This window comes from Cordyceps javanica, chromosome 1 (genome assembly GCF_051103115.1).
Source record: "Cordyceps javanica chromosome 1, complete sequence".
NCBI lineage: Eukaryota > Fungi > Ascomycota > Sordariomycetes > Hypocreales > Cordycipitaceae > Cordyceps > Cordyceps javanica.
Window position 1 is genome coordinate 1690244 of NC_139295.1, and position 26173 is coordinate 1716416.

A 26173-nucleotide genomic window follows, 5' to 3' on the forward strand; every position below is an offset into this window, starting at 1 on the left:
GCTTTGACTGAACAGGCAGCGGAGGGCTTTGTGGGCATGTTTTTCTTTCCTCATCTTTTCCCCGGCACTCAGTATCCAGTCTACCTTGGCGGGTCCACAAGTTACACTCCATGAAGAGCTATCGTGAGTTCGACCCTCACTGGGATGCATTTAAGTAATTATTTTTGTAAATCAAATTCGGTATAGAATGGGCCTTGTCTTTATCTGCCATCAATTTGATTCGATGTGATCCTTTACCAAAATCTCTACTCTTTATGGATGTGTTCGAAGAATTTCTAGGACGTGTTGTGAAGTGCGATCTAGTGAATCCACACGATTCTTGGACGCACAGTTCTTGAGCTGAGCAGTAAACCCGATTACCTAGTCTCGGAGATGAAATCCTTATATCATTGTGGCGGCTGCGGGTGTCGCTGCTGTAGATGCTTGTTCTGCTGTAGGAATCGCACCACGGTCCCCTGGCCCTTGTGTTAGTTAGCCCTCCGCTTGCATCGCCGGCCCAAGCTTTTGCAACGCACTGGAGACTTCGGGGAAACAAGAAAAAAAGAAAAAAAAAACGCTGACAACTTTTTCAGGTTAGAAGACCTTCCTTCGATGTCATTCCTGGCCTTATCCTGACACAGTCTCTGGCAGTACACATCTCGTCCAAAGCAAGCATCACAACTAGCAAAATATAAAAAATGATCCAATGACAAAAAGATTGGTTAATTGCCCCCAGTGAGGATCGAACTCACGATATCCGGATCGCCCAATGTGTTATTGGATCACACTCGTTGAGTATGAGACCGGCGCCCTACTGATTATCGAGTTAATTGGGACCGCTATTGTGGACCGGTTCTGATTTGACTTACACCAACTAGACCATGGAGGCTCGGTGAACGGGCCGGACTTATTTTGACCTATATCTATGGGCGAAGATACCAAGGCTTCAAGTCCCAGAGGCGCCACTGAGCCAGTCAACGCCATGCACCTCACCAACGTTCGGGCAGTTTTTTCCCTTCTCCGCTCTCCGAAGAGACGTCCTGGACGTAAGGTGGCGACGCGTATTTAGAATGCATGAAAGAATGGGCAGCGCTACCGTTCGCTCGGCGGGCGCACTCGTCGTCCGGCAGGGACTTGTAACCCCCGCTGTAAGTATTTTCGCAAACCCAAACAGCATGTACCTCGGCGACGACTTGTCGCTGGTATGCCGCATCCATTTCAGAAGATACTACGATTCTGTGAGCAGGCGCCAATAAGAAGACGTAGGATTCAACCACCTGAGTTACCGTACTCGATGAGCTCGAGGCAGTTCAGGTTCTCTTCTACTCCCACGTTGTGTAATGACTTACACGCCGCCGACCGATGCCACAGATCCTTCACAAGCTGCCCCACTTCAACACCAGGCAGTGCCTGACACAGGCAGCGAGGCAAGACACACGCTCTCAAACCCGACCTCCCTCAATCTCACAACCACGCATCACAATTTCATAATATGGCGGGCTTGGTAGGCTACGCCAGCAGCGAGGACGAGAGCGGCGACGACCAGCCTCAGCTGCAGGTGCCCGCGCCGTCGAAACAGGTACGCCACCGCGCAGTTGGTTGCTCACGGCATCGCGTTTCGACTCACTGAAAACTGACCTCAATCATCAGACTCAAACGCCGCCCCAACCATCACAGCCCGCCACAACGGCGCCGGAACCTGCAGTCTGTGAGTCAATCGGTGGGGCATTTAGGTCCCTATTCTTCTTCTTGTATAGACGTGAGCTAACCGGTATAAATGCAAAGCCGTGTCCAAACCGCAACCGTCAGGGCCAAAACCACCACCTGCTCGAGAGACACCCGCCCCCGGCGCGGCGCTCCCTCCTCCTGGCGCGGCGCCGCTCGGCCCATCCCTTCCGCCCATGGACTCATCCGCCCTCGGGTCCCTCCCCGAGCCCCCCGCCCTCGACGATGATGCGTCCGCCCAGGCCGGCGTCGCCCCTTCCTCGCCGTACACGACGGCCCGGTCCCTCATTCACGACCTCACGCTGCCCGCCGTGCCCAACTTTGACATACCCGTCTCGCCGCCGGGCTCGCCGCCGCCCGCTGCCGCCGCCACCGGCCAAAGGTTTGCGCACTTTCTGGAGCTCAAGAAAAAGGGCACGCACTTCAACGCCAAGCTGGAGCAGTCGTCGGCGCAGCGCAACCCGGCGCTGACAGATAAGCTACTGTGGTTTGTAGACATTCCGCCTCCCAGAGGCGACAGCAACAGCAGCAACAGCAGCAACAGCAGCAATGGGCAAAAGAGCGTGCTGCAGTACCAGACGACGCTGCCGGCGGACGTGTGGGATCCGGGCGCGTTCCCGGCGTGGGCGTTTCGGGACGGGCTGAGAAAGGGCAGAGACAGGGTGGCCAAGGAGAGGGAGGCGGCGAGGGCGGCACCTGGCAGGACCAGTGTGGAGTTTGTGTCTTCGACAACGACAACGACTACGAGTGGAGGGAGCAGAGAGAAGCGAAAGGGTGGATGGCAATAAGTACAGTGCAATAAAAGACGGGAAAGTCTGGACATGGGTCTACGAGATAAAATGCTAGTAGGTATATAATTCACGCAACAACAATTGATACCCATGGAATGAATCACTATTAGTATTGAGCCATTCCGGCACTAAGCGAAGAGATTGAGGTATCTTGAATGCGCCGCTGCCCGAGCTTCACATGACAACATCTGCCCTGCCGTCGAGGGAGTGATGCTGTTAAACAATGTACAATGCCCCTTGGAGCAAGAAAAGCCTGGTCCGTCCCAGTCGTTTCACGTCTCAGTTCCATTATCCAACATCATAAAGCAAAAGGTGCGCCGAGTAAAACCACACAAGCCATCCAAACAACTTGGACCCAATTATTAAAACACAATCGAACACGACAAACACGGCGAAACTACTTGGTCGCGCCCTTGGCGCACGTGACAGAGGCGGGAATGTTGGATCGATGGAGGGTATCGGTAATGTTGATGCTGACAGACTGGTTGGCGTTGCGGAGACCGTACAAAAAGTAAGGAATCTCCTTGTTCTCACGGGTGACATTGTAGCCGATGAGGCTGAAATCAGCGACGCCAGTCTCGCAGTAGGGTTTGGCGCCGGAGGCGAGGACAATGATGTCACCCTGGTTGAGGCTACCAGTAACGTTGACGGTGTTGGTGCCTGGGACGAGAGAGAGGTCTTTGATGTAGAGCTTGCCGAGATTGGTACCGAGGAACCAGTTTTCAAAGGTGGCATCGCCGATGTCGAGGGAAAAGTGAGAGGGGTTGGGAAGCTCGACCTTGGCGAAAAAGTTGCGAAAGTTGGGGTCGGTACCGTTGTCGACGGTGAGCTCAACGCGGGGCTCAATGACCTTCGTTCCCTTGAAGAGATTGAGACCCTTGACCTCGAGGACCTTTTGAAAGGTCACGTCGTACTTTTTGCTGAGGCCATTGGGCTGCACCTTGGTCTTGCCCTTGATACCAATCTTGAGCGTCTCGTTGTTGACGAACCAGGCGTTGAACTTGTTAAAAGCATCCATGTTCTGAATCTCGACGTGCTGGTCCACGTTGACGTTGGAGTGCTTGTTAGCGTTGGTGGCTGGGAAGTTGATGACGGCGAAGGGAGTCTTGTCATCCGTGTCCTCGAGATACATGTCGCCCGCGAAGGGGTCAATATTGGCCTTGACGGTACCATCGGTGGAAATAGTCGAGTTGATGGTCATCTGGTAAGAGGTAGGGGTGGCATTGCTAATTTTGACGGCGACAATGTCCAGCTTGGCATGGTTGATCTTGTCCTGGGCAATTCTGGGGACGGCGACAAAGATACTGTCAACGACATGGTTAGTACAGGACTCGAAGCGTCATGGTGAATTGGGCGGTTTGGCAACTGGTTTGGAGGGGCGACGCAGCTGTTCGGATGCATCTGCGTGCGTCGTGTGGAAACAAGGTCTCTGGATCAAAGAAGCCACAGAAGTCTCGACACGAGCAACCAGCCCTACCAGCTCGAGATTTCGGGAAGAAATGGAAACAAAAAAGAATTGATCTGGCAGTGCAATAAAGAGACAACTCACGTAATCAGGATCACTAGGACGGCAACGAGGACGAAAATGATGAGATGGAGCCACCAGAAGCGCTGGCAATGGCGCTTGATGGCGCCCTTCTTGCCACCCTGGGGAGCGACTCGCTCAGTGGTCGAAACCTCGTTCTTGTCGGACATGGTGAGAGTGATTCCGAGAAGCTGGGTACCTGTCGTTGACGATGACCGGGGTCGAGATGGAGGCTTGTTAGGTCAATGCGAGATGCGACAGGCGACAGGAGGAAGCAAAGGAGGTGCGAGGTTGAGAGACGCGAGGACAAGCAACTCCAACTAAGAGAGAAACAAGAAAAGAAGAAAAAAAAAGAGAGGAAGGGAAAAAAGGGAAAAAGAGGGACGAGGAGGGTACATAAGATGATGGCGATGGACTATGGGCTAGTGTTTATAGTAAACCAAAGGGCCAAAACCATGTCGCAGGTTCTGGCTTGTGAGCGCGGTACTGAGCAAGCAAGTAGTTATCAGTCGGTTAGTAGGTAGGTACTGAGCAGATACCTGCCCGAGTTAGCTGGGCAGTAATAACTCGCAATGCAGTTTGCTTGGGCTGGGGAACTATGGAAGGTCGGCATGATGGAGCAGGGAGTATGGAGCATGGAGCAATTGGCATGGACCCTGGCACACTGGACTCTCTTCGGCGCTGTTTTTGCCCCGCAGGGCGACATGCCAAATATTAGTATTTTTTCTTTTTTTTTTTTTGCCTTTCTTGGCTTCTTGAATAGCTGGCAAACTGGGCTTGGCTGCTGAGGGCTGCATCTCGTGGCTCTTGACTAGTGTAATTCAGACGGGAGAAACACGCCAACTCGGCCGGAAGGGTGGCGTGGCGAGTCTGTTTGTGGCATCATCATGTTGCTGTGCTCAATATCTACCTAGTACCTACCTAGACAGGTACCGAGGTACCTTGTGTATCTGCTGCATACATATGTAATCTGTACTCGTCACGTCACCTAATACACTATGTGCAGGGCTGCTTTCGATATCCTACAAGGTGCAAGGTAAGTACTCTGTGCCCAAAGTATTCTATAGGTACCTGACATACTGGTACTACAACCTCAACTTACCCTGCCAACCTCCAACATTTTATTCATTCATCCCTCCCCTTTTAGCAAAGGCAAAAAAAAAAAGCTAATCCTACAAGCCCAGCCCAAGCCAGAACAGACGCCACTCTGTTTCGGTGCATTTGGCCCGTGGTGGTGGTGACCAGTTAGCGTGTGGCTAAACCGAGTGAGGATGGTGAGCCGACGACCCAAAACAGCGCCGCCCGTCTCTCTATCGAGTACTCTGTACCATCAGTACTTATAAGTACTGCTTGTTAGGTACAGAGTGCCTCTCTGTTGCGCTGTTCATACCTTCCAAGTACTTATTCGAGGCCCTGTAATTAGAGCGCGCAACCACTAAGAATCCACCAACGCCACAGACCTCCCCCAGACTCGCCCCGCAGCGCCAGACTCTACCTAGCGCATCACCATCCCTGCAAGTGTCCACCAGGCCAGATGTGCCAGGGGGGGAGCTTTCCCTTTTTCCTCTTGCCAGTGAGCAATCATTACGCTCAGTAGGTGAGCAACTGCATCTTCTGCAGAGGATCATGCCAAAAAAAATAAAAATAAAAATTCCATGCAGCCACAGCACTAAAAGTCGGCGGCGGCGGCGGCGGCGGCGGCGGGTGGCGTGTACAAAGGTACATGCGGCCTCGGCTCCTTGTGACGACCCTGTCCCAAACCACTGCACTTGCGATGCACGTGAAATTGACAATGCTCCTCCAAGTCTCGGTACTGCCGCCATCGAAAAAAAAGAAGAAATGTTTTCCAGACCTGTTATCAGTCGCCGCGGCTACTTGGATTTTCTCAAGAGACGGTCATCGATTCTACGACAACTGAGAAAACAAGAAAAAGCCCTCTTCACCCGCAGTGGATGCAATAATCACTGCGCTATAATGCAGTGTCCCCCCTTTCCCCCCCCTCAAAAGAAAATTCTGACTGGCCCGGCCCTCATTTTTCTTCGCCATCCCCTTACCCAGAATCTTTGCTTTCCCCCCGGGGGGACGACGACCTGGAGGAGGGCCGAAAAGCCTTGGCCAGCTTGACAGACACGGAGTGTTGTGGGCTGGCTGGCTGGCTGGCTGGCTGGCTGGTGTGCGTTGGGCCGGCTCCTCCGAGTCAGCCAATTGCTCGCTCAGCTTACTGATACAAGAGAAGAAGCAGCAGCACGCGACCACAGAAAGCCGACGCCACCCATGCTGTCGCTGGATTGGCCGCAGACTTTCTTTTTTGGTTCGTTTTCAATGTCGATGACCCTGACAGCCTGAGTCCCTGACTAGGGCTCGCTGTCCCCTCCTGGTACATACTGGTGCCGCCAAAACTACTACCACCACAACTGCGAGATACAACCTGCGACCTTGGGGCTTGTCAACTTGCCAGCTTGCCCACCAAGGACCACAGAGCCTCATGTCCTCCCCCCTGGTCGACCGACAAGCATATCAAGGCGCTACTATAGCGAATCCATGCGGGCTATTATCACATCTGCACCACCTGGCCGACGCTTGCCACCCCCCCCTGCACTGCAGACAACATACGACAATTTCCATACCACTACCACGCTCCGCTGCCGCTCGGCCGCCCAAGTCCACCTCAATCTCTAGAGGTAAGGTAACTCGAACCATATCGCGGAGAGGGTTCTGTAATATTCCCCAGGATCTTCCTTTTTGCAATTTCCTTGCTCTGCGGCTGCCGGGGGTACTCGCTAGCATCTGCTTGACCTGTGCAAAACGTAGCGCCATCAATAAATAGAGTATCCGTACGCCGTACTACGTACTCCGTACAACACTGCCTATCACGACACCTTCAACTTCGATGCCATGGGGTAGTTTTTTTCTTTTTAGCTCTCTGTCGATTGCATGGGTAAACTTTGCATCTGACACTGCTCCATTTTATCCAACCGTCGCTCATAAAAAAAAATGTCCCGGCTCCCGGGCCCGGCACCCGTGCTCCAAATTGACCGTCTCGACGTCGACCAAATTTGGCACCTGGGTCCGACTGCCACTTTGCTTGTTTGGAAGGAATTTCGCTCCGTCCGCCCTTATCAGTATTTCTACTCCGTACTTACTGATACCCATCAGCATGCCGTCGTCACCGCGCGTGTCCATCAATGTATTCAGCGGCGTCAACCGCCAAAAACTTATTCGTTTCGTCATTTGGCCTCGTCTGAAGTTCAAGCTCTTTTCTTCATCACCAGCCCTCTACGTACCCTAACTTTAATGACTGCCCAGAGTCACACGACGCCCCCCCCCCCCCACACCACCGAGAATAGAAGCTAGACCAAACAAACAGCGCTTCCACGCTTCCACAAGAAAACTCTGTTTCACGTCCCTCCTCCCTTAGCTCGCTCCATTCGCGGGCCAATATTCAGGAAAGGCAATCGGTCGCCCCCTCTATGGAGTTGGCTGGAAATGCCATGCGCACCCCGGCCCACCAACCTAAAAACAATGCGACTTTGGCCCGGCATGGCCTGTGGAGCGGCTGCCCGTGCCAATCAGTGGCAATCAATCCTACCCTGCAAGGCGACTGCTCGAATAGCCCGCCAGCACAGACGTGAAGTGTCCATACTGGCTGATTGTGCTACGGTCTGCTACCGTTGCAACGAACAGCACTGCTCGCCAAGTGGATAGGTCCCGGCCCGAAGCCCTAGGAAGCTGGAAGCCTATCTCACCTGGCTCAAATCGCTCTGATATGTCGCTTCCAGCTTTGAGGCCAATCGGTGACGGCCAGCCGGTCTGATACTTTGAGCCGACCAGCATTCTGCTAATGGTTCAAGAGCGGACAAGTTGAGCTAACATTCTCTCGGCACGCTGACTAGTGTTTATATGAAAGAAACCAGACCTATAGAGACACCACCGCACCAAGAGACCACACAACTCTAAACAGACAAGCTGTTCTGCCAATCTGTTCTCCCTACACAACTCTAAACATACAAGCTGTTCCGTCGTGTCCAGCTGTGGCTTCCATGCCAAGCCCAAGCGTGGCGTTCACATTGCGCTGACTAAAATACCAACCCCAGACACGGCCCATACCACTGGCCATGTCCATCTCTCGACTACCGCACGCATCCCTGTTTCATAACTCGCTCGCATGTGGTGTAATCCGTACGTACAAACATTCTCGTGGACAAATGGACGCATTCTCGTGGACAAGCTTCACACGGTCCCGTGATGGCCAGAGGATGGACCCTTCAACGGCATTCCCGGGCAAAGTGAGATGCTAAATCCGTCCAGCCACAATGTGAATGAGAACCGGGGAGCCAATCGGGCCTCTCGCAATGTCGTCTACAAATTGAGCTCTTCTGTCGCAGCCAAGGCAAACCGTCGCAGTGTGACCAGGACAGTAATCCTGCGCCCGCAGCAGACTCCAGCCTCAATCAAAAGCCTTGGGCAATAGCTAGGATGAAGAAAGCGGAACTCAGGCTGCCTTTTACGCTCTGTAATTGTGGCAAAGCTAAATCACAAAGCTCATATACTAAGCATGATATTGTTTCAGGCAGGGAAGCGACTACGAAAACTTACCTGCTGAGTAGTCCGGACTGATCTTGACACTACATCCGTTTGATATCCTTTGGAAAGATGGATTGCCACCTGTATTGACTTATTCAAATGACGAGCTGTGGATTGGAAGATCTGTCAGGGCGACGTCGAACTGTTCAGCATAACTACATGAAACGCCCCTGTGCGGTGGCGCAACGTGACCCTGAACTATGCCAACATACGCTGGAGACTTGCTGATCCTTCACCGCACCACGGAGCGTCCCGTTTCTGCCTGTTAAGAGGCCCATAGCACAGACGGCGCTGCGCTGTTTACTCGCCACATGCTCATCTTCCCCGCGTACTCGTACAGGCGCCCCGCAGCGCGGCGCCCCGTGGCGGAGCATGGAAGAGGGAACAAAAAGCCAGCCCAGTGCCTCGACGATGTGCATGCTCCAACGGGCGTCGCAGCCCAAAGAGGCAGTAATTCCATTTCGCCTGCATATATGGGGCAGCGCAATGTCCCGGCCGATTTCACATGCAGAATATCCATATTGATGAACTGGACTGGGTGACATGGGAACAGGTAACTAGTGGGTGGCTGATGCTCTATCTGACACATTGACTGAGGCGAGCCAGATGAAATACAAGCGCACGACGAAGATGCGTGTTAGTTTCAAGGCAGAGTAGTCTCTGCTCGATTTAAATTACAGACCATACGCCACTTAGCCTCGTTTGGGCCACCCCGCCCGCATCTACAGCTTGCGACCAACTATGTACATGCTGCGCAGAGCCCAGGCTGGCCTCTCAAACGCCAAGCTGCGCGCCAACCGCTCGCCTACACTCTTACACATCAAATGTCCTTTTATAGTTTTGACTTTGTCCACAGACCCCTACGGTCTAAGCCAGGCTCGCCGTCATATATATCCCTCTCGACACGACGCGTATTGAGCTAAGAAAAAGGGCGCAGGCCCGTCAGCCAGGTACAACATGGGATAGTGAAAGAGCGTAGATGTAGGCCACTATGGGGAGGATCGTCTGCAAATCTTGAGACTTGTGGGGTTGGTTGCGGTCAATACCGCTCAACTCGGTGCAGGTATCGGCCATCAGCATTTCTGGTTTCAAAGCCAATACCTAGTTTCAGTCTAATGACATGGCCCTTACGACAAGACCAGTACGAGCCAGATGAGGAGTGCAACGGGGATGAGGATGCGAAAGTGATGAAGGATCAACTGTCGGACAAAGTAAAAAGGAGATTACTTACGCAGCTTGGGCGGAGGTCTTGAATGGAACGCGCACCGAGTAGACGCATTGCAGTTGCAATCTCGGCCTGCAGGACTAATTTAGGAAGCAGATCGTTAGTACAATATAGGTATATATTGTGCACTCCGCCAGGGCGCACATTGTCTAGCGAGGGCAGATTTTGGAGTCTGCTCAGCCCGTAATCGCAGGGGGCCAGCAAATACGATGACAAGCGCTATGGCTTCACGCAACGGAAAATCGCCTACTGGGCAAATGGAAGACAGATTGTCAGCGGTGAAGTACTTACTCTCGAACATACGTTCCACGCCAGCTTGCCCGCCGGCACCTAAGCCGTACAACGGCCCGCGTCCGACACCTACACCACGGGCGCCCAGGCATAAGGCCTTGACGACGTCGGTTCCGCGCCGGATGCCGCCGTCGACCCAGACCTCGAGTCGGCTGAGGACCTCCGGACAGTAATTGCGAATCTCGAGTAGGGTGTGTATCGGTGGCGCTGCTGTGTCGCACGCGCGACCACCATGATTGGACAGGATGATGGCCTTGACCTGAGGGTACTGCATCGCAAGGTAGGCGTCCTCGTGCGTCTGCACACCCTTGAGCACAATGGGCAGGTCCGTGTGCTCGGCCAGCCATGGCAGCGTCGTGTCCCACGTCAGGTCCGCCGCGGTGCCGAAGAAGAGCTGCTGGCCGACGCCGCCGCCGCCGGGCCGCTCCCCCACGCCGGGGTTGCCGGCGGCCGCGACGCGCATCACCTTGTCGAGGTTGCCGCGCTCGTCAAGCTCGCGCTTACCCGGCGTGGGCGCGTCGAGCGTGAGACAGATGAACTTGTAGTGCTCCCGCATGGCGTTGATGCGGCGCAGCATGGCCGCGCTCTTGTCCCGCCCGTCCTGCACGTAAATCTGCCAGCCAAAGAGCTGACCGGGAGCAGCGGCTTCGACGATCTGCTCCGGCGTCATGGAGGCGTTGTTGGAGACGATCATCATGGCGCCAAAGTGAGCGGCCGCGCGCGCAATGGCCGCCTCGCCGTCAGGATGCGCAAGACGGGCCATGGCCGCCGGCGCGACGAAGACGGGGGTGTCGACACGGTGGCCCAGAAATGACGTCGACTGGTCGTTGGCCTTGACGTCGACAAGAACGCGCTGCCTCATGCTAATATCACGGTAGACGTCGTTGTTGCGCACCTTGGTGATTTGATCGTCGGATGCCGAGTAGTAGTAAGCCCAGGCGCGCGGCGAGATGCGCTTGGTGGCTTCCTTTTCGATGTCGTCGAGGTTGAGGAGCGCCTGGACGGGGAGGAGAGGCTCCGGCTCGCTCTTCGCCGCAGGGGTGCTGGCGGCCGCGGGCACGGGCGCGGCCGCGGCCGGCGGTGATGGTGAGGGCTGCGACGCGGCGTTGAGCTTCTCTAGACTCTCAGCAGACACGGTGCCGAGGACGGCCTCCGGGCTGAGGTTCTCCTCGAGCGTGCCCGGCGGGTGAACGGGGTCATAGTCCTCGGTAGCATCCTGGCCGGCGAGAGAGAGTATGATCCGGGACCCCCCCGGATGCGAGCCCAGGAAGGACGTGACGTCGTAGACCTTGCCGTAGAGGATGACCCAACAGCTGTCGGGGGTGTTGTGACGGGCCACTGCGAGCGTAAGCTTCTCCTCGGCCCCGATGAAGGTGAATGGGGTTGGGGACATTGTATTTACCTTCTGCCGCGTCCAGCTCGGGAGCCATGACGAGGCAGTTGTTGTCGTTGTTGAAGGGGTGTATGTGAGTGTTGGAGATGTGAGGTGTGTAGAGGGCGCCAAAGTATGATGAGAAGTGAGATGCCGTTGAGGGCCGACAAACAGTAGATGCGTGGACAAGCAAACAGAAGAGCAAACGACGACACGAGCAAGGAACCTGCCTAGACTGATGCCATCATCAAGTTGAATGTCGACGTGGAAAGAGGGCTATCTTTTCAATTGCCGGTGTCCGGGGCACCGATGCAATGGTGCTTTCGGAGGGCGCTTGATTGGCGGGAAAATAACACCGTACGTATCCGTACCTGGGGGGGAAATGCCGATATTCCAGATTACAAGGTGGCTACAATGAATAGCGGAGCTGCTCCCCGTTGGGCTCCAGAGGCTCGTCCCCTCCCCCGTTTTCAGAACCGCCGGAGGGAAGTCTTCGCCGCTCATTTCCCGTTCTATACCGAATCAGAGAGGAAAGGGAGGGGCCCACTGAAACTTTCCCCAACCCTCCGACGTCATTTCAAAAAAACACCCACACAACTTTCTTACCACATACCATTACCTATACCAACAGATTCAAAGCGTATCATTTACTACGTTGCAGCGGGCATCTCGCGAGGAGAATAGCAAAATTTAAGCGAACCAATCTCGCAGCCGATACGAAAGGGCCGCACATTCAACCCGAAATAGCCATGCCCGCCAGCATGCGCGCCTCCGCCGCAGCCGTTTGGCGGCGCGCATCATCCGCTTCCTCCCGCCGATGCGCGCATTGCCAACCGTCCACCGCGTCCCTCGCCGCACGCTTCACGACTGCCTGCGGCCACCGCAGCAGCACACCCAAAGCCCAAGCACAGAACCGCTCGACCGGCTTAAGCTCTTTGTCGTCGCTGCGTCGAGACTTTTCCCAGCAGCCAGCCCAGCGACGCGCCGGCGGCGCCGCCGCCGTCGCCGATAGCTCCGAGCCACCCGCCGCCACGTCCCCCTCCTCGTCCTCCTCATCCTCCTCAACCGCCCCCTCGACGCACTACGACCTGTTCCCCGCGACGCTGCCCCTCGGGCCGCCGCCCTCCGGGCACTTCCCCATCGACGTGCGCGCGCTCCGGCGCGAGTTCCTGCGGCTGCAGGCGCGCGCGCACCCGGACATGCACCCGCCGGGCGAGGCCAAGACGCGGGCCGAGGCGCAGTCGGCGCGCATCAACGAGGCGTACCGCACGCTGGCGAACCCGCTGCTGCGCGCGCAGTACCTGCTGGCGCTGCGGGGCGTCGACGTCGCCGGCGACGAGCGCATGAGGCTCGACGAGCCCGCGCTGCTGGCCACGGTGCTCGAGGCCCGCGAGGACATTGAGGACGCCCGCGACGAGGCCGACCTGGCCGCCGTGCGGGCCGCCAACGAGGCGCGCATCGCCGACGGCGAGGAGGCCCTCGAGGCCGCCTTCCGCCGCGACGACGTCGACGCCGCCAAGAACGAGGCCGTCCGCATGCGCTACTGGGTCAACATCCGCGAGAGTCTGGACAACTGGGAGCCGGGCAAGCCCATCGTGCTGGAGCACTGAACCACCGCAAAGGCAGAAAAGGGAGGGGGAGGGACGCAAGGTCGGCACGCGTGCACGGACCGGTCTGCTACTGGATGGGAGTTGGGTGTAAGATATGTCATTTCGGGTATTCAGATTGGATAATTCAAATCGAACAATAGAGATCCATCTACAAATTCTCCAACTTCCACGCAAGTACGCACGCACAAGCGATACTGACTGTTCAAGCCAAATCATATACAGAGCAACGCTACATATTCAAGTACAGCCATTGAATAGTCACATGTATATATATATTTCAATTGGATCATGTACACAAAAAAAAAATCAAGAGACACATTTCTCACAGATCCTCTCCGCAACTCCTCCATTTTATGAAATAAAGAAGAGGAAGAAATAGAATGTGCCGTCCATGTCTCAAATCTTTTTGTAAAATTACACCAAGACGCCAATGTCCGGATATTTATTGCCCGCTAACCAAGAATTTCTCTTGCCATAATGAAAAAAAAAAGATGTTAAGAATGGGAAAAATGGCAAAAACAAGAAGAAAAAAAAACAGAAAGGGGGATGCGGCAGCCGTGTATGCTTGTACAACATGGTATCAATAGAAGAAGAATAATGCCAATAGGGGCAAGGGAACAGAAAAGGATATGCACACGCTCTCGAATGGTGCTCATCAACACGCAGACGGTCCCTATCAGCGCTGGTACGCAGGGAGCTGCTCGCCAGCTGGTCTTTGGCTGCCGCTTCGCGACGGCCCAGCGGCAGAAGAACAGGGGCCGGCGCCGACACCGTAGCCCGCGAGCTCCTCTTCATCCTCGTCGAGCATCGGCGCGCTCGGCTCGGCGTCGGCCTCCGCCGCAGGGCTCGGGTCATTGGACCGCTCCATGTCTTCGGGAAATTCAGGTGGCGCGCTCGCTTCGCCGATGAGGCGCTGTCGCTCGAGCTCTTGCTTGTCCTCAGCTGGATACGCCAAAGAGCCGTGCAGGTCATCCTCACTCGGGGCGGATGGTCCCGCTACGGCCTCCTCCTCCGTAGGTGCCGAGGGCCCCGCAGGGGGCGGTTGGTGGGGTGGCTCCTGGGCGTCGTAGATGTTGTCCTCGTCTGGCGCCGAGGCCGAAGAGGATGTGCCGCCTGCGGAAGGCTGGCTCGGTAACAGGCGTGTCTCTGCTTGTCTTATGCGTTCCTTTTCCGACATGTTACGCGAATCCGGCATCTGCGGTTGTGGAATGTATGCAGGGGCTGCCTCGCGCGAGTGTCCGTTGACGTGGCTGTGTGAGCGGTAGTCAGGTTGCGAATGTCCCGGAGGGCCTGCGCTGACCCGGGGAGGGTGGATTGATGGCGGCTGTAGGGCGTAGTTGCGATCGCCCGGAGCAGTGGTATATATGACGGGAGAGGCGGTGACAGAAGAGCGTTCGTTCAACTCGGCGCGGATAATATCGTCCTCGTCGCTTTCGGCCACGCGCGGTGTTGGATGGCGGGGTGACATTCGTAGAGGCTTTCGCCGGCGAGAACTGTCGAGGGTGCCCACGACTGTTTCCATCGACACCGAGACAACTCCTTTTTGGCGGCGCAGTGGAGTCGTGTCGATGATATTCGTTGCCACTCGGGGACCATAGGCATTGTCGACGCCAGAGGTCATGTACTGTCCCAAGCGGGTAGTTGACTGCTGTCCGCCTTGAAGCATCTGGCCCGAGAGCTTGCCGCCCAAGTCAACGATGACTTCGATATGATAGCGAAAGCTGACCATGGCACCGGGCACACCCCGTATTGTGGGGAATGCGTCGTCTGGAAGCTTCAGTGAGCAAGTCACGGACGCGTGCAGCGATGAAGAAGGGTCGATAATCAGTGGCGCCGTATTTTGGTCCAAGTCCTTGCGAAACATGTTTGTGGAACCCGTCGACGATAGCGACAATCCAGCCAGTCCTGTTCTTGACCTGGGGTAACCATCATCGCCAATGCCTTCAAAGTCATTTCCTGAGAATAGTGATGCGGCTGGCGCAGAATCGATTTTGCTCTGACGAAACAAGGTCACAATGACTCCAGTCAGGCTCTTCAGACGCTTAATGTGCTGTACGGATACGCGGACGGATACCATATCCCCGGCCAGACAACCACCCTTGAGCAGTTCAATGGTTGCTGTGATGGTCTTGTTGTCGACAACCTTTTGCTTGGCTGGCGACTTGAATGTGGATACGTGAGACAGAGGCGTGACGTCGCTACGGCTCACCGCTGTGCTTATACTGCGACCGCTTTCGCCGCTGATTTCGCTTCTCATGTCAATCTGAACCGGCGCGCGACTGTTTTCTGAATGCGCACCGTCGCGCGCCGTGTCAGAAGCGGCACCTGACCGTTCTGCTGAGCCAGCTTCGGAGGCATAGTCGTTGGGCGCGCCGGCGGAGGGCGGTTCTGGGATGGGAGCCGGTGCCTTGTCGAGTATGGTGGACCGCTTTCGCCGTGTGCGTTTAGAAATGGGTTCGAGGAATATCGTTCGCGATCGTGGGGGCGGCAGGTGGCCGATGTCAATCTTTTCGAGAAGCAGAACGCGCTTGTCGCATGACATGGTAGGGACGATGGCGGTCGGTCTTGTCAGTGTCGCTGTAATCATGTATGATATAGTGCCGCGTTCAAACTTAAAACGAGTCGTTAGTATTGTAGAGGCGGGAGGCATCGAAACGCAGGTGGTGTATCATACGTCGATGCTGCTGGGGAGGCCAATGTCGGGGAAGATGAGCTCGAAGCCAAATTCGTAGCGGCCGGCCTCGAGCCTGCCTTCGCCGGCAAGAACTTGCTCGTCTTGGAAGAGGCTGGCGAGGCCATTGCCGTGATACTGGGGGAGCTCGGAGATGCCACCGCGGGGCGGTACGGGGGAGCCACTAGCCTTAGCCTTGGCAGAGGCATCCTTGAAAACGTGAATGTAGCCGTGGAGTGCGACGACGAGATGAGTGATGCGGATGGGCTTGATGACGGCAATGTTGACGTGGCCGCGAACGGCGTCGCCGGCGCTGTACGTCTTGTGCGGCTCGTCGGGACGGATGTGAAAGTCGAGGACGTTGCGATTGCGAGAACGTATGGAGAAGGAGGGCAGATTGAGGCGAGACAGCAGAGCGGAGGCGCGGGACGTGGAGGTATTTGAGGTTGCGGAGTGGATGGAAGGCGGCGCGGCCGGCTTGACAGACGACGCGGCCGCAGGTGTGAGAAGAGTATTGTCGGGACCGGTATTGGGTCGAGATGCGGGCGTTGAGGCTATCGCACCGGCTTGGGCGGCAGAAGCAGAGTCGGCAGGGTCGCGGTGGGCGGCGGCGACAGCAGCAGCCACTCGAGGCGACGGCGGGCGGTTGCTGGCTGGCGCCGCCGTCGGAGCAGCAACCGCGGGCTTTGTATCGTCCTCGGGTGGTGTGCCGGCGTTTGGGTTTGGGTTGCTGCTACTGCTGCCGCCGCCGTGGTGCGATGGAATTGCGGCGGCGAGCGGCATGGGCGGCGACGTCGAGGAGCGCAGAGCCGCAGACGCGTGTTCATGCGCAGAGAACGAGCGTCAGCGCCAAGGTCCGGAGCCAAGGGGAAGAAAAGCGGCGACAGGCGTCGGAGAGGTTCATATATGTACAGAGGTAAGGATAGTCTGGGTTAGGGAACTATTCGAGGATTCTTTAAAAATGTGGATGAGCTTCGTGGGTTTGTATGAGAGGGAGGGGGGGGGGGGATGGTCGATGATCCGAGGGCAGGGAAAATGGAGTGGCTAGGCTGTCGTTGGTCTGGATTCTCTGGTGGGCTGTGGTGTGTGTGGTTTTGGCTTCCGTTTCGAGAGGGGGGTTGACCCTGAATGAAAAGACTCCACAAGAGCTGTTGAGATGGTTGCTAGTTTGTATTTCGCTCCAAGTATGTATCAGTAATCAGTCGACCGAGTAGCATTGGTGCAATTTCTCTTCTTTTCTTGTTCCTTCTAGACTGCGCCTGGGGAATAGCTGGCGGGCTCCTGTGGTGGACGGTCTGTTGGGGGAGAGGAGATGGATTAGCAAGCGGTAGGGCTCTCAGAGATTGACAGGCAATATAGCGGGCCAATTGGCAGGGACCTACGCTTTGCGGTAGAGCTAAGAGAACTACAGACAGTAAGGCAAGGCTACCTAACTACCTACCTTAGATAGGCAGGTTGGTAGGACGGTGAGTAGGTACCTTATTAACTGCCTACCTAGGGAACTACCTACCTGGTAACTAGGAGTACTCAGTAGGTGGGTGAGGCTTTGGGGAGGCTGTGCAAAGAAAGGCAGGATAGGTAAGTATCAGTAAGTACTTACTGAGGTAAGTAGCTACTTACTCGGGTATCCTGTAAGTACTTGTTTGGGGAAGTACTGTTCAGTAGGAACGGTAAGTACTCTGCACTGAATTCCCAAGTAGGTAGTTGCAAAACAAATCAGCGGCGTGGACAACGTCTGGCTTGCAGCAAGTGGCTGCTGAATGGGATCAGGGCAGGCAAAGAGTTGGCTAGGTGGCCAAGTGGCCAAGTAGCTAACTTACCTACTGGTAGGTATTGGTACTGACTTGATAGACCAAGCAAGGAGCGATGGAGGCTGGAATGTGGCTTGAACCATTGAACGATGGAACTACTCAACAATCGGGGGCGAGGTGAGGCGAGGCAAGGCGGCGAGGCGAGACGAGGCAAGGCGAGGCTGCATGGAGATAAAACTGGAACAGTTCAGTGGGAGAGGCGGACCGGGTAGGTTACCGTTTGTAGGTCCAGACTACAGTGGATGTAGGTGAGTGTCGTGTCGAAGTAAGTAGCGGGGCAGCAATCACCTAGGTATCCAGGTAGATGAAGCACTCTTCTGATACAACCCGAACTCCCCCCCCCTCATCACTATTAATTACTCTTGTTTCGCGTATTAGACGTTCGCAAAGACATCCTGATCCAATCCGCACGAGGAATAAAAATAAAGATAAACTAAAAAACTGACAGGTCTGCAACTTGGAGGGGACGTGTCAGTTATTGCCTGGGTGGGTTTTCTGGTGGGGGACCGACTTCAAGGTTGGTGCCTGAACTACCTTACTTATCTAGGTACTGGTAGTCATGTAGTGTAGGGAGCTACCTACAGTCAGTACTTACTGGTTGCGGAGGGTACTTAGATACCTACTTAGTATCCATGTTGTCTACCTGCCTTACCTAACTGCACCTACTTATAGGCACAAAACTCATCGGCTCACAAGTTTGCCTGCATATCAGTACCAACAATAAAGTTAAACGCTGCAGAGCATTTGCCGGACCAACTAGGATTCGCAGTACCTAGGTAGGTAGGTAGGTACGATGCGGGCAACGTACCGAATCCCGTATCAGTTACTCAGTACTGGGTAGTTACTGATGATACCAGCTCACGCCACTCAGTGGGGACACATCGCCGACCATGATAACGTTGCTCTCGCCTATTGTTATACCGACACACTCACCAGTCGCATGTAAAAGACACTCCTTCATACCAAACTCCATATGAGCCATACAAGCACATCAATGAAACAACAAGTAGAAAAAACAAAAACATCAGCATACACCCCCTCAAACCCTTCATGTTACTCTCTCGCTCTCGCTCTCGCTCTCGCTCTCTCTCTCTCTCTCTCTCTCACTTACTCAATTCCTCGCTCTCTCACTCCCACTCTCCCACTCTCTCCTCTCCACCCTTTACCTCTCTTTTTCCTGAACTCTCAAAAGAAAAGCAGAAAATTGAAAATCATTTTTCTTTAAAATACTGAGTAACCTGCAAGCCCGCCCGCCAGAAAGCTGAACAATCTATTTGCATAGACGATCCCTGATCCATGTAACCTGTTGCCTGTTTATTAAACAAGGCCCCCCCTCCCCCCTCCCCCCTATCCATTCCCCCAAGCCAAGGTCGTTATCGTGAGACTTGCCAGTCACCGATTGGGTTCGGCGGCAGAGTACATGCATTCCCACGCCACATGAAGACCCCTTGTTCAAATTGCCTGGCGTCAAACCAACCCGCCGGTGGCCGCAATAACTGAACATCCCAGAGCCAGCCCACCACCGTCGTCGCCGCCGCCGCCGCCGCCGCCACTACCGCCACCACAGCCTCCTCCGCCCGCCTCCACCGCCGCCGTCTCCGTCGTCGCCTCCGTCCCATCTCCAACGCCAAGCGAAATGGAAGCCCCCAAAGAAACTCCCAAGTCGGACAATCCCATCGTCCGCCAAGCCCTCGGTTGGTAATCGGCCAGGAGCACTCTTGAGAAAAAAAAGTTAATTAGATGAGTCAATATATAGTGGTTGAGATATATGATGACCGTATTTTCTTTTCTTTTCTTAAAAAAAAAAAAACAAAACTATCGAAAACCCTTAGATCACAACCCTGGTAGCGCTGGCCGTTACCTGCCAAACATCCCTGAATCTCTGGACTTTTACAGATTACAGACTTACAGTTGACCCCCCCTCCATTTTTTGTTCTGTCCGCTGTTGACTTGCCCGTCAACATTTCTTATTCCCCCAAGCTTTCTTCTTCTTCATATTCGCACACATGCACACGCGCCACTTTCTCCCTCTCTCCCTCTCTCATGCTGCCGAGCTTGTGCTTGTACATACAATATACTTTGGCATTCCTCCCCTCGTTGTATGCCGGCCGGCAACCTACTGACAGCGGGGGGGGGGGGAGATAGCAGGTTGGAAGGGATGGATGGATGCTCTCCAACAATACGAAAGTCTGGCCGTCTTTGGCTAGGTGCATAAACGAAAAACGGATAAAACACTTTCCTCCAAGTGGCACAGAAAAAAAAAACAGGCAAACGAAATCTCCCTTCGGCCCTTTCAACATCCAGAAATAGCCACACGCCACAACTGAAGCACGCTACTGCATGGATTCTCACCCAACCACACACACATGCACACCATTCCAAGAGATGAACACACTAACCATATTGCCATACACCTGTATATTCTCTCCAGTCGGGCATCGGATACGGATACACAAAAGAAATATGGAAAGAATAACAGGCGTCCTTGTGAACAGGAATGGCAAGTTCGGGCCGGGAAATAGAGGGCAGGGGGCAACGCATCTACTATGCATGGGAAAAAAAACCATCTTTCCCGTCGGCATCCTCTGGCCACCGGGTCGCCACCCTCCTCCTCCTCCTCCTTGCCCCTCCCCAGTCAATATAGGCCGTGTACACCCATATATCTTTTCAGTTCACATGTGAGATGTTCTTTTTGGTATCGTTGCATTGCACGGGACAGAACAAAATCTGACCGCCATGTACACACACAAGTTACACAACGCACACACACATGCTCTCTGGTTGTGCCGAGGACAACTGAATGGACCGTCGCAGGGACCAGGGGCCGAGCAAAAAAGAACCTGACGAGCCAATCAGCAATGAGCTGCATCAGGGGCAATGACAGAAGCTGATAACAACCATGAATCGACAATATTCAATCGTCACCACTATTAACAGTAGCCACCGTAGTTATGGAGTACACAATACACCAGTGTCAAAGTGCAACATGCCATTTGGCACATGGAGCACGACTCATTCGCCGACATCGTGTGCATCGTCTACCATGCACTTCAAAGCACAACATTGTCTCAGACCTCTAGTCAAGTCTTGTGTGAATTGCAGCTATCCTACTCATGCGGGTATCCTCTCCAGGACCAAAACAATCCATATTCTTCATGTTACATGCAGTTTTGAAAACAAAAGCGCCACCCTTATTCTATACATGCTCGTGCTCATGCTCCGAGAGAATTCAAAATTTGCCATGTGATCCGTCACCCTATTGCGCCAGAAAAAAAAGAGCAAGAAAAAGAAGGCCATCTAGATGCAAATAAACAATCAATCCAACGCCTCCCCATGCAAAATGCTGGCTAAAATTCCTGAGCCGATACCATCTGCAATCGACTCCATGTCCTTTTCCGTCACGCAGCTTGCAATGCGCTTGTCATCACCGCTCGCCAGCATGCTCTTACGCCCACGCTTGCTGGGCGTTTGCGGTGTCGCGAAGCTTCCATTCTTGCCGTCGACAGCGTTTACGAGGCCCAGCGTCTCTAAGCTTCCTATCACCTCACGAAACTCGGAGCTAGAGAGAGGGTGAAGCACCGAGTCGCGTGTACAAAGGCGACAGTAAGCATCAAAGAGCTTCTTGACAGTCGGTGCGAGTGACTGCGTTTTGCTTGGTGTGCTTGGCATGCCGGCCTTGACCTTGGACCGTAAGTGGTTCTCGTAGGCAACGAGAGCGCAGAGCGCCGCCTTCTGTTGCAGGTTGAGAGTCTTGAGTCGCTGTGTGGTACCGTTGCTGAAAGCTGCTGCAGTCACCTTGTTCAGATGCGCAATAGACGCACGAGGGGCCGTCTCCGCCGTCAGAGCCTTGAGGGAATTACCCATAATCTGTACAATGCTTCGTCCTCCCTTTCTGGCTCCGTTAATGTTCTCGCCCAGAGGTCGCTTTGAGGGTGTCATTTGAAGCATGGCCTCTCTCGCTTCCTCCTCGTGCTTGGATCGTGTCTCGCTCTCGATCAGATCTAAAGCCCTTCTGCAAATCTCAAAAGCCTTGCGAAGGTCTCCGGTCTGACTAGAGACCTTGCGAGAGCACAGTTCAATGGCCGCAGGGTGAATGAAAGGAACGTAGCTGTCCTTGCTCTCTGGCATCAATGATTTGAGCCGTGTGGTGATGATGTTTTTCACCTGACTAGCGGTATAGGGAAGAAATGGAAGCAGCTCTGGCTTTAGATTTTTGGCTTTGAGGCGAGGCAGGAATCGGTCAGTGAGATCCAGCGCATTGGCAATGCCGACAAGAAGGAGTTTCGAAGACTTGTGGAGGGACCATTCAAAGATACGGTACAAACTTTCCAGGCCCATGGTAAGAATATGATCAATCTCGTCGAGAGTGACCAGATACGTGGTCGCATCTCTATCTTTGGGGTAAAAAGCGTCCTGTAGAGCCTCGACAGCGTCAGCTTCTGTCATGCCCTCCACCTGTAGGCCCATGCCATCGAGCAATGTCGTGTAGAGGTCCTTGGACGACTTGACGCTCATGCAGTTAATGTATGCCGACTTGACGCCGTCCCTTTGTGCGTAGTTTTGGATGAGCTCGGTAATCATGGCGCTCTTGCCGGTACCAGGGGGGCCGCTGACATAGAGGCATCCGTTGGGCGTGTCCGACGAGCATCGCTCGAGAAATGCCGTGAGCTGCTGGCGTTCCTCATCACGACCAACAAGCTGGCCGGGCTCCGCCCCGCGCGCAAATAGCTGACGGGCCGAGTGGTAGACGGTCTGGATAGTGCTGGGAGACAGCGGCGAGTGGGGTGTCAGCCTCTTGAACAGCCTCCCAGCTGACATGACGGCGTGCCGGGGTGTCGTGGGATACGCAGCCAAGGCATCGTGATGGCGCGGCGTCGACGGCGTGACGGGGTTCTTAGCGGAGGACTGGGAGATGGAGCGTTTCCTCTTGCTGGGTGATTCGTCGACTTCGGTTTTTATGATGACAGGATTGACAGCGGCGACACTAACGATGTCCTCGGGATCCTCGTTCTCGTCGTTGTAGTCGGTAATAGTAGCACAGGAGCGGCGAGGCCGCTTGGAAGGAGACTCGTCTGCGTCTGGGGTAACGGGTAAGTATGATGGTTTAGAAGACGCCGCGCCTGCCTGTCTGGCACACGTACCGTATGCCACCGCGCGACGGCATCTCTTTCCCAGAGTGGAGGAAGCCATTGGGTGTGGGACCTCGGGGGCAGGATGCTTCCTGCCAATCGAAGAGAATGCTGATACGGAAGAGTTCTTGCCCGTAATTGAATGAAATCCTGGTAGTGCGAGATGCAAAGCTGGAATCGTGTTGATGAAAGACAAGTCGGGATGAAAAATACGTTGCTGGAAAATGGAGATGAGAATTCGTGACAGAGAAAAACCAGGTTGCTGTGGAAAGTCTCACAAAGGCGGAGGATTAAGTATAGCCGCTCGCGCCACACGACAAGGGTCGCGCAAGGGCGGGACGAACCGTGTTCCGGCGCGTCGCAACGCGCAGAGTACGCGACGGAAATCCATTAAAGTCTTGGTCTGTGCGCGCGCAGTTTGGAAGACACAGCTGTGTGGCGCGGGCTGTGGCGAGGTGTCGCGTCACGTGCAGGGGCTCAATTGTGTACGACGAGGGAGGAGAGAGTTCAACGACAAGGCCGTCAGACTATCGGAAATAACAAATTAAAAACCAATGTTTGGGAAATATGTGACTCAATTCATAGTAGGCTACTTATTTGCCATTTTATTTGCCCTGACAATTGCAAGTGCGGCGGATGGGCACATGCTGTCATTGCTAGCCGAGCGATCTCAGCTGTCAGTGACGACATTGTAAATCGGCCGATGGTTTATAATATGGTCCACGACAGAACTTCACTGCATCATCCGGGACTCCCGCAAAAACCGCCATCCATCACACGCAACAATGACTACGTACATTCCTTCCCTGACGCTGCCGACAGCCGCCTTTCAGCACTCGGCGACGTCAATTCTGCTGCCCATCGCCCTTGGCACTGCCATCGGCTACAGCACCAAACGCAAGTAGCTCGCGCCTCACAACCCAAACGACAGCCCAGCTCACACGTTTCTCTTCTTTCCAGCGGATAAAACGGTCAAGACGTACTTGGCACTCAAGCAGCCCCCTCTGCACCCGCCTGCCTATGTATTTGGTCCTGTCTGGACCGTCCTTTACGGGTGCGCCTATCCTCCAACCCCGCCCTCTCTCCTGTGCTCATAATATGAATGCTTACACACGTACAATGATGCCAGCCTCATGGGCTACGCCGCACATCGAGTCGCCGCTGCCGGCCTCTCGTCGCTCGCATCTCCTGCTACCGTCGCGACCACCAAGCACTCCTTGACAGTCTACACGATTCAGCTCGGGCTCAATCTGGCGTGGATGCCGCTCTTCTTCGGTGCCCGTCGCCCCATCGAGGCCACGGCTGACCTGGTCGCACTCCTAGGCCTCAACGGCTGGCTCGCCTACACTTGGAGCGCCATCGACGAGACAGCCGCGTGGCTGCAGCTGCCATACCTGGGTTGGCTCGCATTTGCGACATATCTGTCAGCGGGTGCCGGCTACCTCAACGACTGGGACATGTCAGACAGTGCGCTCGAGGCCAGGACGAAGAAGACCGAGTAACTTAATGTTAGAAGTTGTTCGAACCAAGGTTGAAATGCTGTAATAATCTTCTACTTTTATGAAAAAAAAATGTATCACTATGACCGTTCTATCCCTTCAACCGCGCTGCTTTTGAAAATAAAACCCATATACCAAACCAAGACGCCGTGAGATGCAGTCGTATAAATGAAGTGCCTATGCATAGGCGCGAGTGATCGTGAAGCGCGGCGCACAGCGCAGCGTTTACAAAGGAAAATTTCTCTTCAGCCCATCAAAGACCATAAAGATAAAGGCAGAGCTCGGGGCGGACCGCAGGCAAGTGATCCCACAACCACGATACAGGCCGCGCAGGCCGGACTGGCGCCAGATGGCCGACCCTTCGGTCCAAAAGGATGGCTTTTCACCCGGGGTGCCCAGCGGCGACGTCTGCATGCGAGATTTTATGGTGTCGGCGGGGAAGAAGAGAAAGTTGTACGACACGCCCGCCGAGGCGCCAGCGACGGCCTGCTGCCACAGTGGCAGCGGCGTGGCGCGGATACGCTCCTGCTCCGTCGCGGTTGACGCCTTCTTGGACGCAAGTGTGTAAAACATGGCCGTGACCGTCTCTTTGGCGCCGAACCATGCGGCAGAGCCGCCCGACTCGCGGATCAAGGTGCCCATCTGGCCGTGCCAGAATCCGCGCAAGCCATCGTGCCGGAATATGTCGCGGACGACGGCCAGCGGCTTGAGGCTAGCGTTCGAAGCGACGCCACCGCCGCCGCCGCCGGGGACCTGGATCTTGCACTTGACGAGTTCGATCGGCGTCAGGACGAACGAGGCCAGGGCGCCGGCAAAGGCGCCGGTGGCGTAGAGCGCGGGGAGGGAGAGCGGGGTATCGCGGCTGGCGAGGCCCGTGGCGTAGAGCCCTTCGCGGCCGAGCGACTCGAAAATGAAGAGGCTCGAGGTCTCAGCCGCGGCACCGACGAGCGGCGCGCTAATGCCGCGGTACAGCCCTAGGAAACCGTCGGCGCGCAGGGACTGACCGAAGCAGTCGAGCGGGCCCTTGTAGCGGAGGGGGAGGTGGTCGGGCTGGCTTTGAAGGCGGACCTTGACGGTGTCGAAGGGGTACTCAATGTATTTTCCAACAATGCCAGCAATCTGCCCATTCGTGGTTAGCGGAGGGGTCATGTATATGAAGAGCGGCGCAAAAGGCGGGCTCCGCCAAGAAGAGGACCCAGACATACAGAGCCGTAGAGGATGCCCTCGGCAGTTTCTTTGGCGGCGTTCCTGACTGGCAGCGAGACCTCCGGAGCCATAATAACCGGAGGGGCTTCGACGGCGACGGCGACGGCGGTCGGATTCATGCTCGGTGATCGAGGACGAAGCGGAGACTTATTGTTCGGTGCTATTGGGGCGGTGGATTTTTTTTTTCTTGTTGCTCCTCAAGCCGCCAGCGCGATGCCGTTGGGCAGTCAGCGCCTGGGCCAAAAGGGAGGTCGTGCCGCTCCTTGGAAGTTTCAGAAAAATAATGTCCAGTCAATATCGCAGCAAACGGGCGGTCGCGTCTGCCAGGAAATCGTGGAGGATTCTGTAGAGAACCGCGTTGGTCTTTGGGTGAGATGTGTCGTAGAAAACGATGGTCCCGGGTTTGCGATACTGGTGCCGTTTTTTTCGTCACTCACTAGTGCGTGTGGTGGAGGTGATGGCCGATGCTAGATCCACAGCTGCAGGCACAGCGGACGACAGGCAGGGAAGTAGGTGAAAGAGGAGGCGAGAGAAATGGATGAAGAAGCAAGAAAGAGGAGGTGAGAGATTTAAAAGAGGAGGGGGATACGGAGGGTTTCTTATACAACGGCCAAGACGAGCGGTTAATATTTCTCTCCGGTCCCCCCCCCTGCTGCTGCGACTTGCTTGCTGGTGTTGCGCGCCATATCGGGCAAGCATAGCCAACCCCCACCAAGAGCGGTCGAGAATCACCAGCTCGCTGGCTGACGACGGAG

At 55.1% G+C, this 26173-nt stretch overlaps 8 protein-coding genes across 8 annotated transcripts; 3 read left to right on the forward strand and 5 right to left on the reverse strand.

The window, feature by feature from the left end:
* Positions 1–1471: 1471 nt before the first annotated feature.
* On the forward strand, positions 1472–2492 carry V2A60_000536 (HCNGP-like protein-domain-containing protein; the record flags this gene model as incomplete). Its single annotated transcript, XM_083251905.1, has 3 exons — positions 1472–1558; positions 1630–1687; positions 1765–2492. The coding sequence occupies 3 exons, from the start codon at positions 1472–1474 to the stop codon at positions 2490–2492; spliced, it is 873 nt and encodes a 290-aa protein (XP_083108031.1).
* Positions 2493–2892: 400 nt separating this feature from the next.
* On the reverse strand, positions 2893–4190 carry V2A60_000537 (DUF3712 domain-containing protein; the record flags this gene model as incomplete). Its single annotated transcript, XM_083251906.1, has 2 exons — positions 2893–3799; positions 4045–4190. 2 exons carry the CDS (start codon positions 4188–4190, stop codon positions 2893–2895), a joined length of 1053 nt encoding a protein of 350 aa, XP_083108032.1.
* Positions 4191–9731: 5541 nt separating this feature from the next.
* V2A60_000538 (FMN-dependent dehydrogenase-domain-containing protein) lies at positions 9732–11550 on the reverse strand (the record flags this gene model as incomplete). The annotated part of the gene is made up of 5 exons (XM_083251907.1): positions 9732–9803; positions 9836–9909; positions 9974–10075; positions 10133–11458; positions 11523–11550. The coding sequence occupies 5 exons, from the start codon at positions 11548–11550 to the stop codon at positions 9732–9734; spliced, it is 1602 nt and encodes a 533-aa protein (XP_083108033.1).
* A 691-nt stretch (positions 11551–12241) lies between these two features.
* V2A60_000539 (J-type chaperone JAC1) lies at positions 12242–13102 on the forward strand (the record flags this gene model as incomplete). Its single annotated transcript, XM_083251908.1, has 1 exon — positions 12242–13102. One exon carries the CDS (start codon positions 12242–12244, stop codon positions 13100–13102), a length of 861 nt encoding a protein of 286 aa, XP_083108034.1.
* Positions 13103–13778: 676 nt separating this feature from the next.
* V2A60_000540 (uncharacterized protein) lies at positions 13779–16556 on the reverse strand (the record flags this gene model as incomplete). Its single annotated transcript, XM_083251909.1, has 2 exons — positions 13779–15713; positions 15777–16556. 2 exons carry the CDS (start codon positions 16554–16556, stop codon positions 13779–13781), a joined length of 2715 nt encoding a protein of 904 aa, XP_083108035.1.
* A 4343-nt stretch (positions 16557–20899) lies between these two features.
* V2A60_000541 (AAA family ATPase CDC6) lies at positions 20900–22774 on the reverse strand (the record flags this gene model as incomplete). The annotated part of the gene is made up of 2 exons (XM_083251910.1): positions 20900–22662; positions 22726–22774. The coding sequence occupies 2 exons, from the start codon at positions 22772–22774 to the stop codon at positions 20900–20902; spliced, it is 1812 nt and encodes a 603-aa protein (XP_083108036.1).
* Positions 22775–23498: 724 nt separating this feature from the next.
* On the forward strand, positions 23499–24215 carry V2A60_000542 (TspO/MBR-related protein; the record flags this gene model as incomplete). The annotated part of the gene is made up of 3 exons (XM_083251911.1): positions 23499–23610; positions 23674–23767; positions 23843–24215. The coding sequence occupies 3 exons, from the start codon at positions 23499–23501 to the stop codon at positions 24213–24215; spliced, it is 579 nt and encodes a 192-aa protein (XP_083108037.1).
* Positions 24216–24437: 222 nt separating this feature from the next.
* On the reverse strand, positions 24438–25537 carry V2A60_000543 (mitochondrial carrier domain-containing protein; the record flags this gene model as incomplete). Its single annotated transcript, XM_083251912.1, has 2 exons — positions 24438–25331; positions 25418–25537. 2 exons carry the CDS (start codon positions 25535–25537, stop codon positions 24438–24440), a joined length of 1014 nt encoding a protein of 337 aa, XP_083108038.1.
* Positions 25538–26173: the final 636 nt, after the last annotated feature.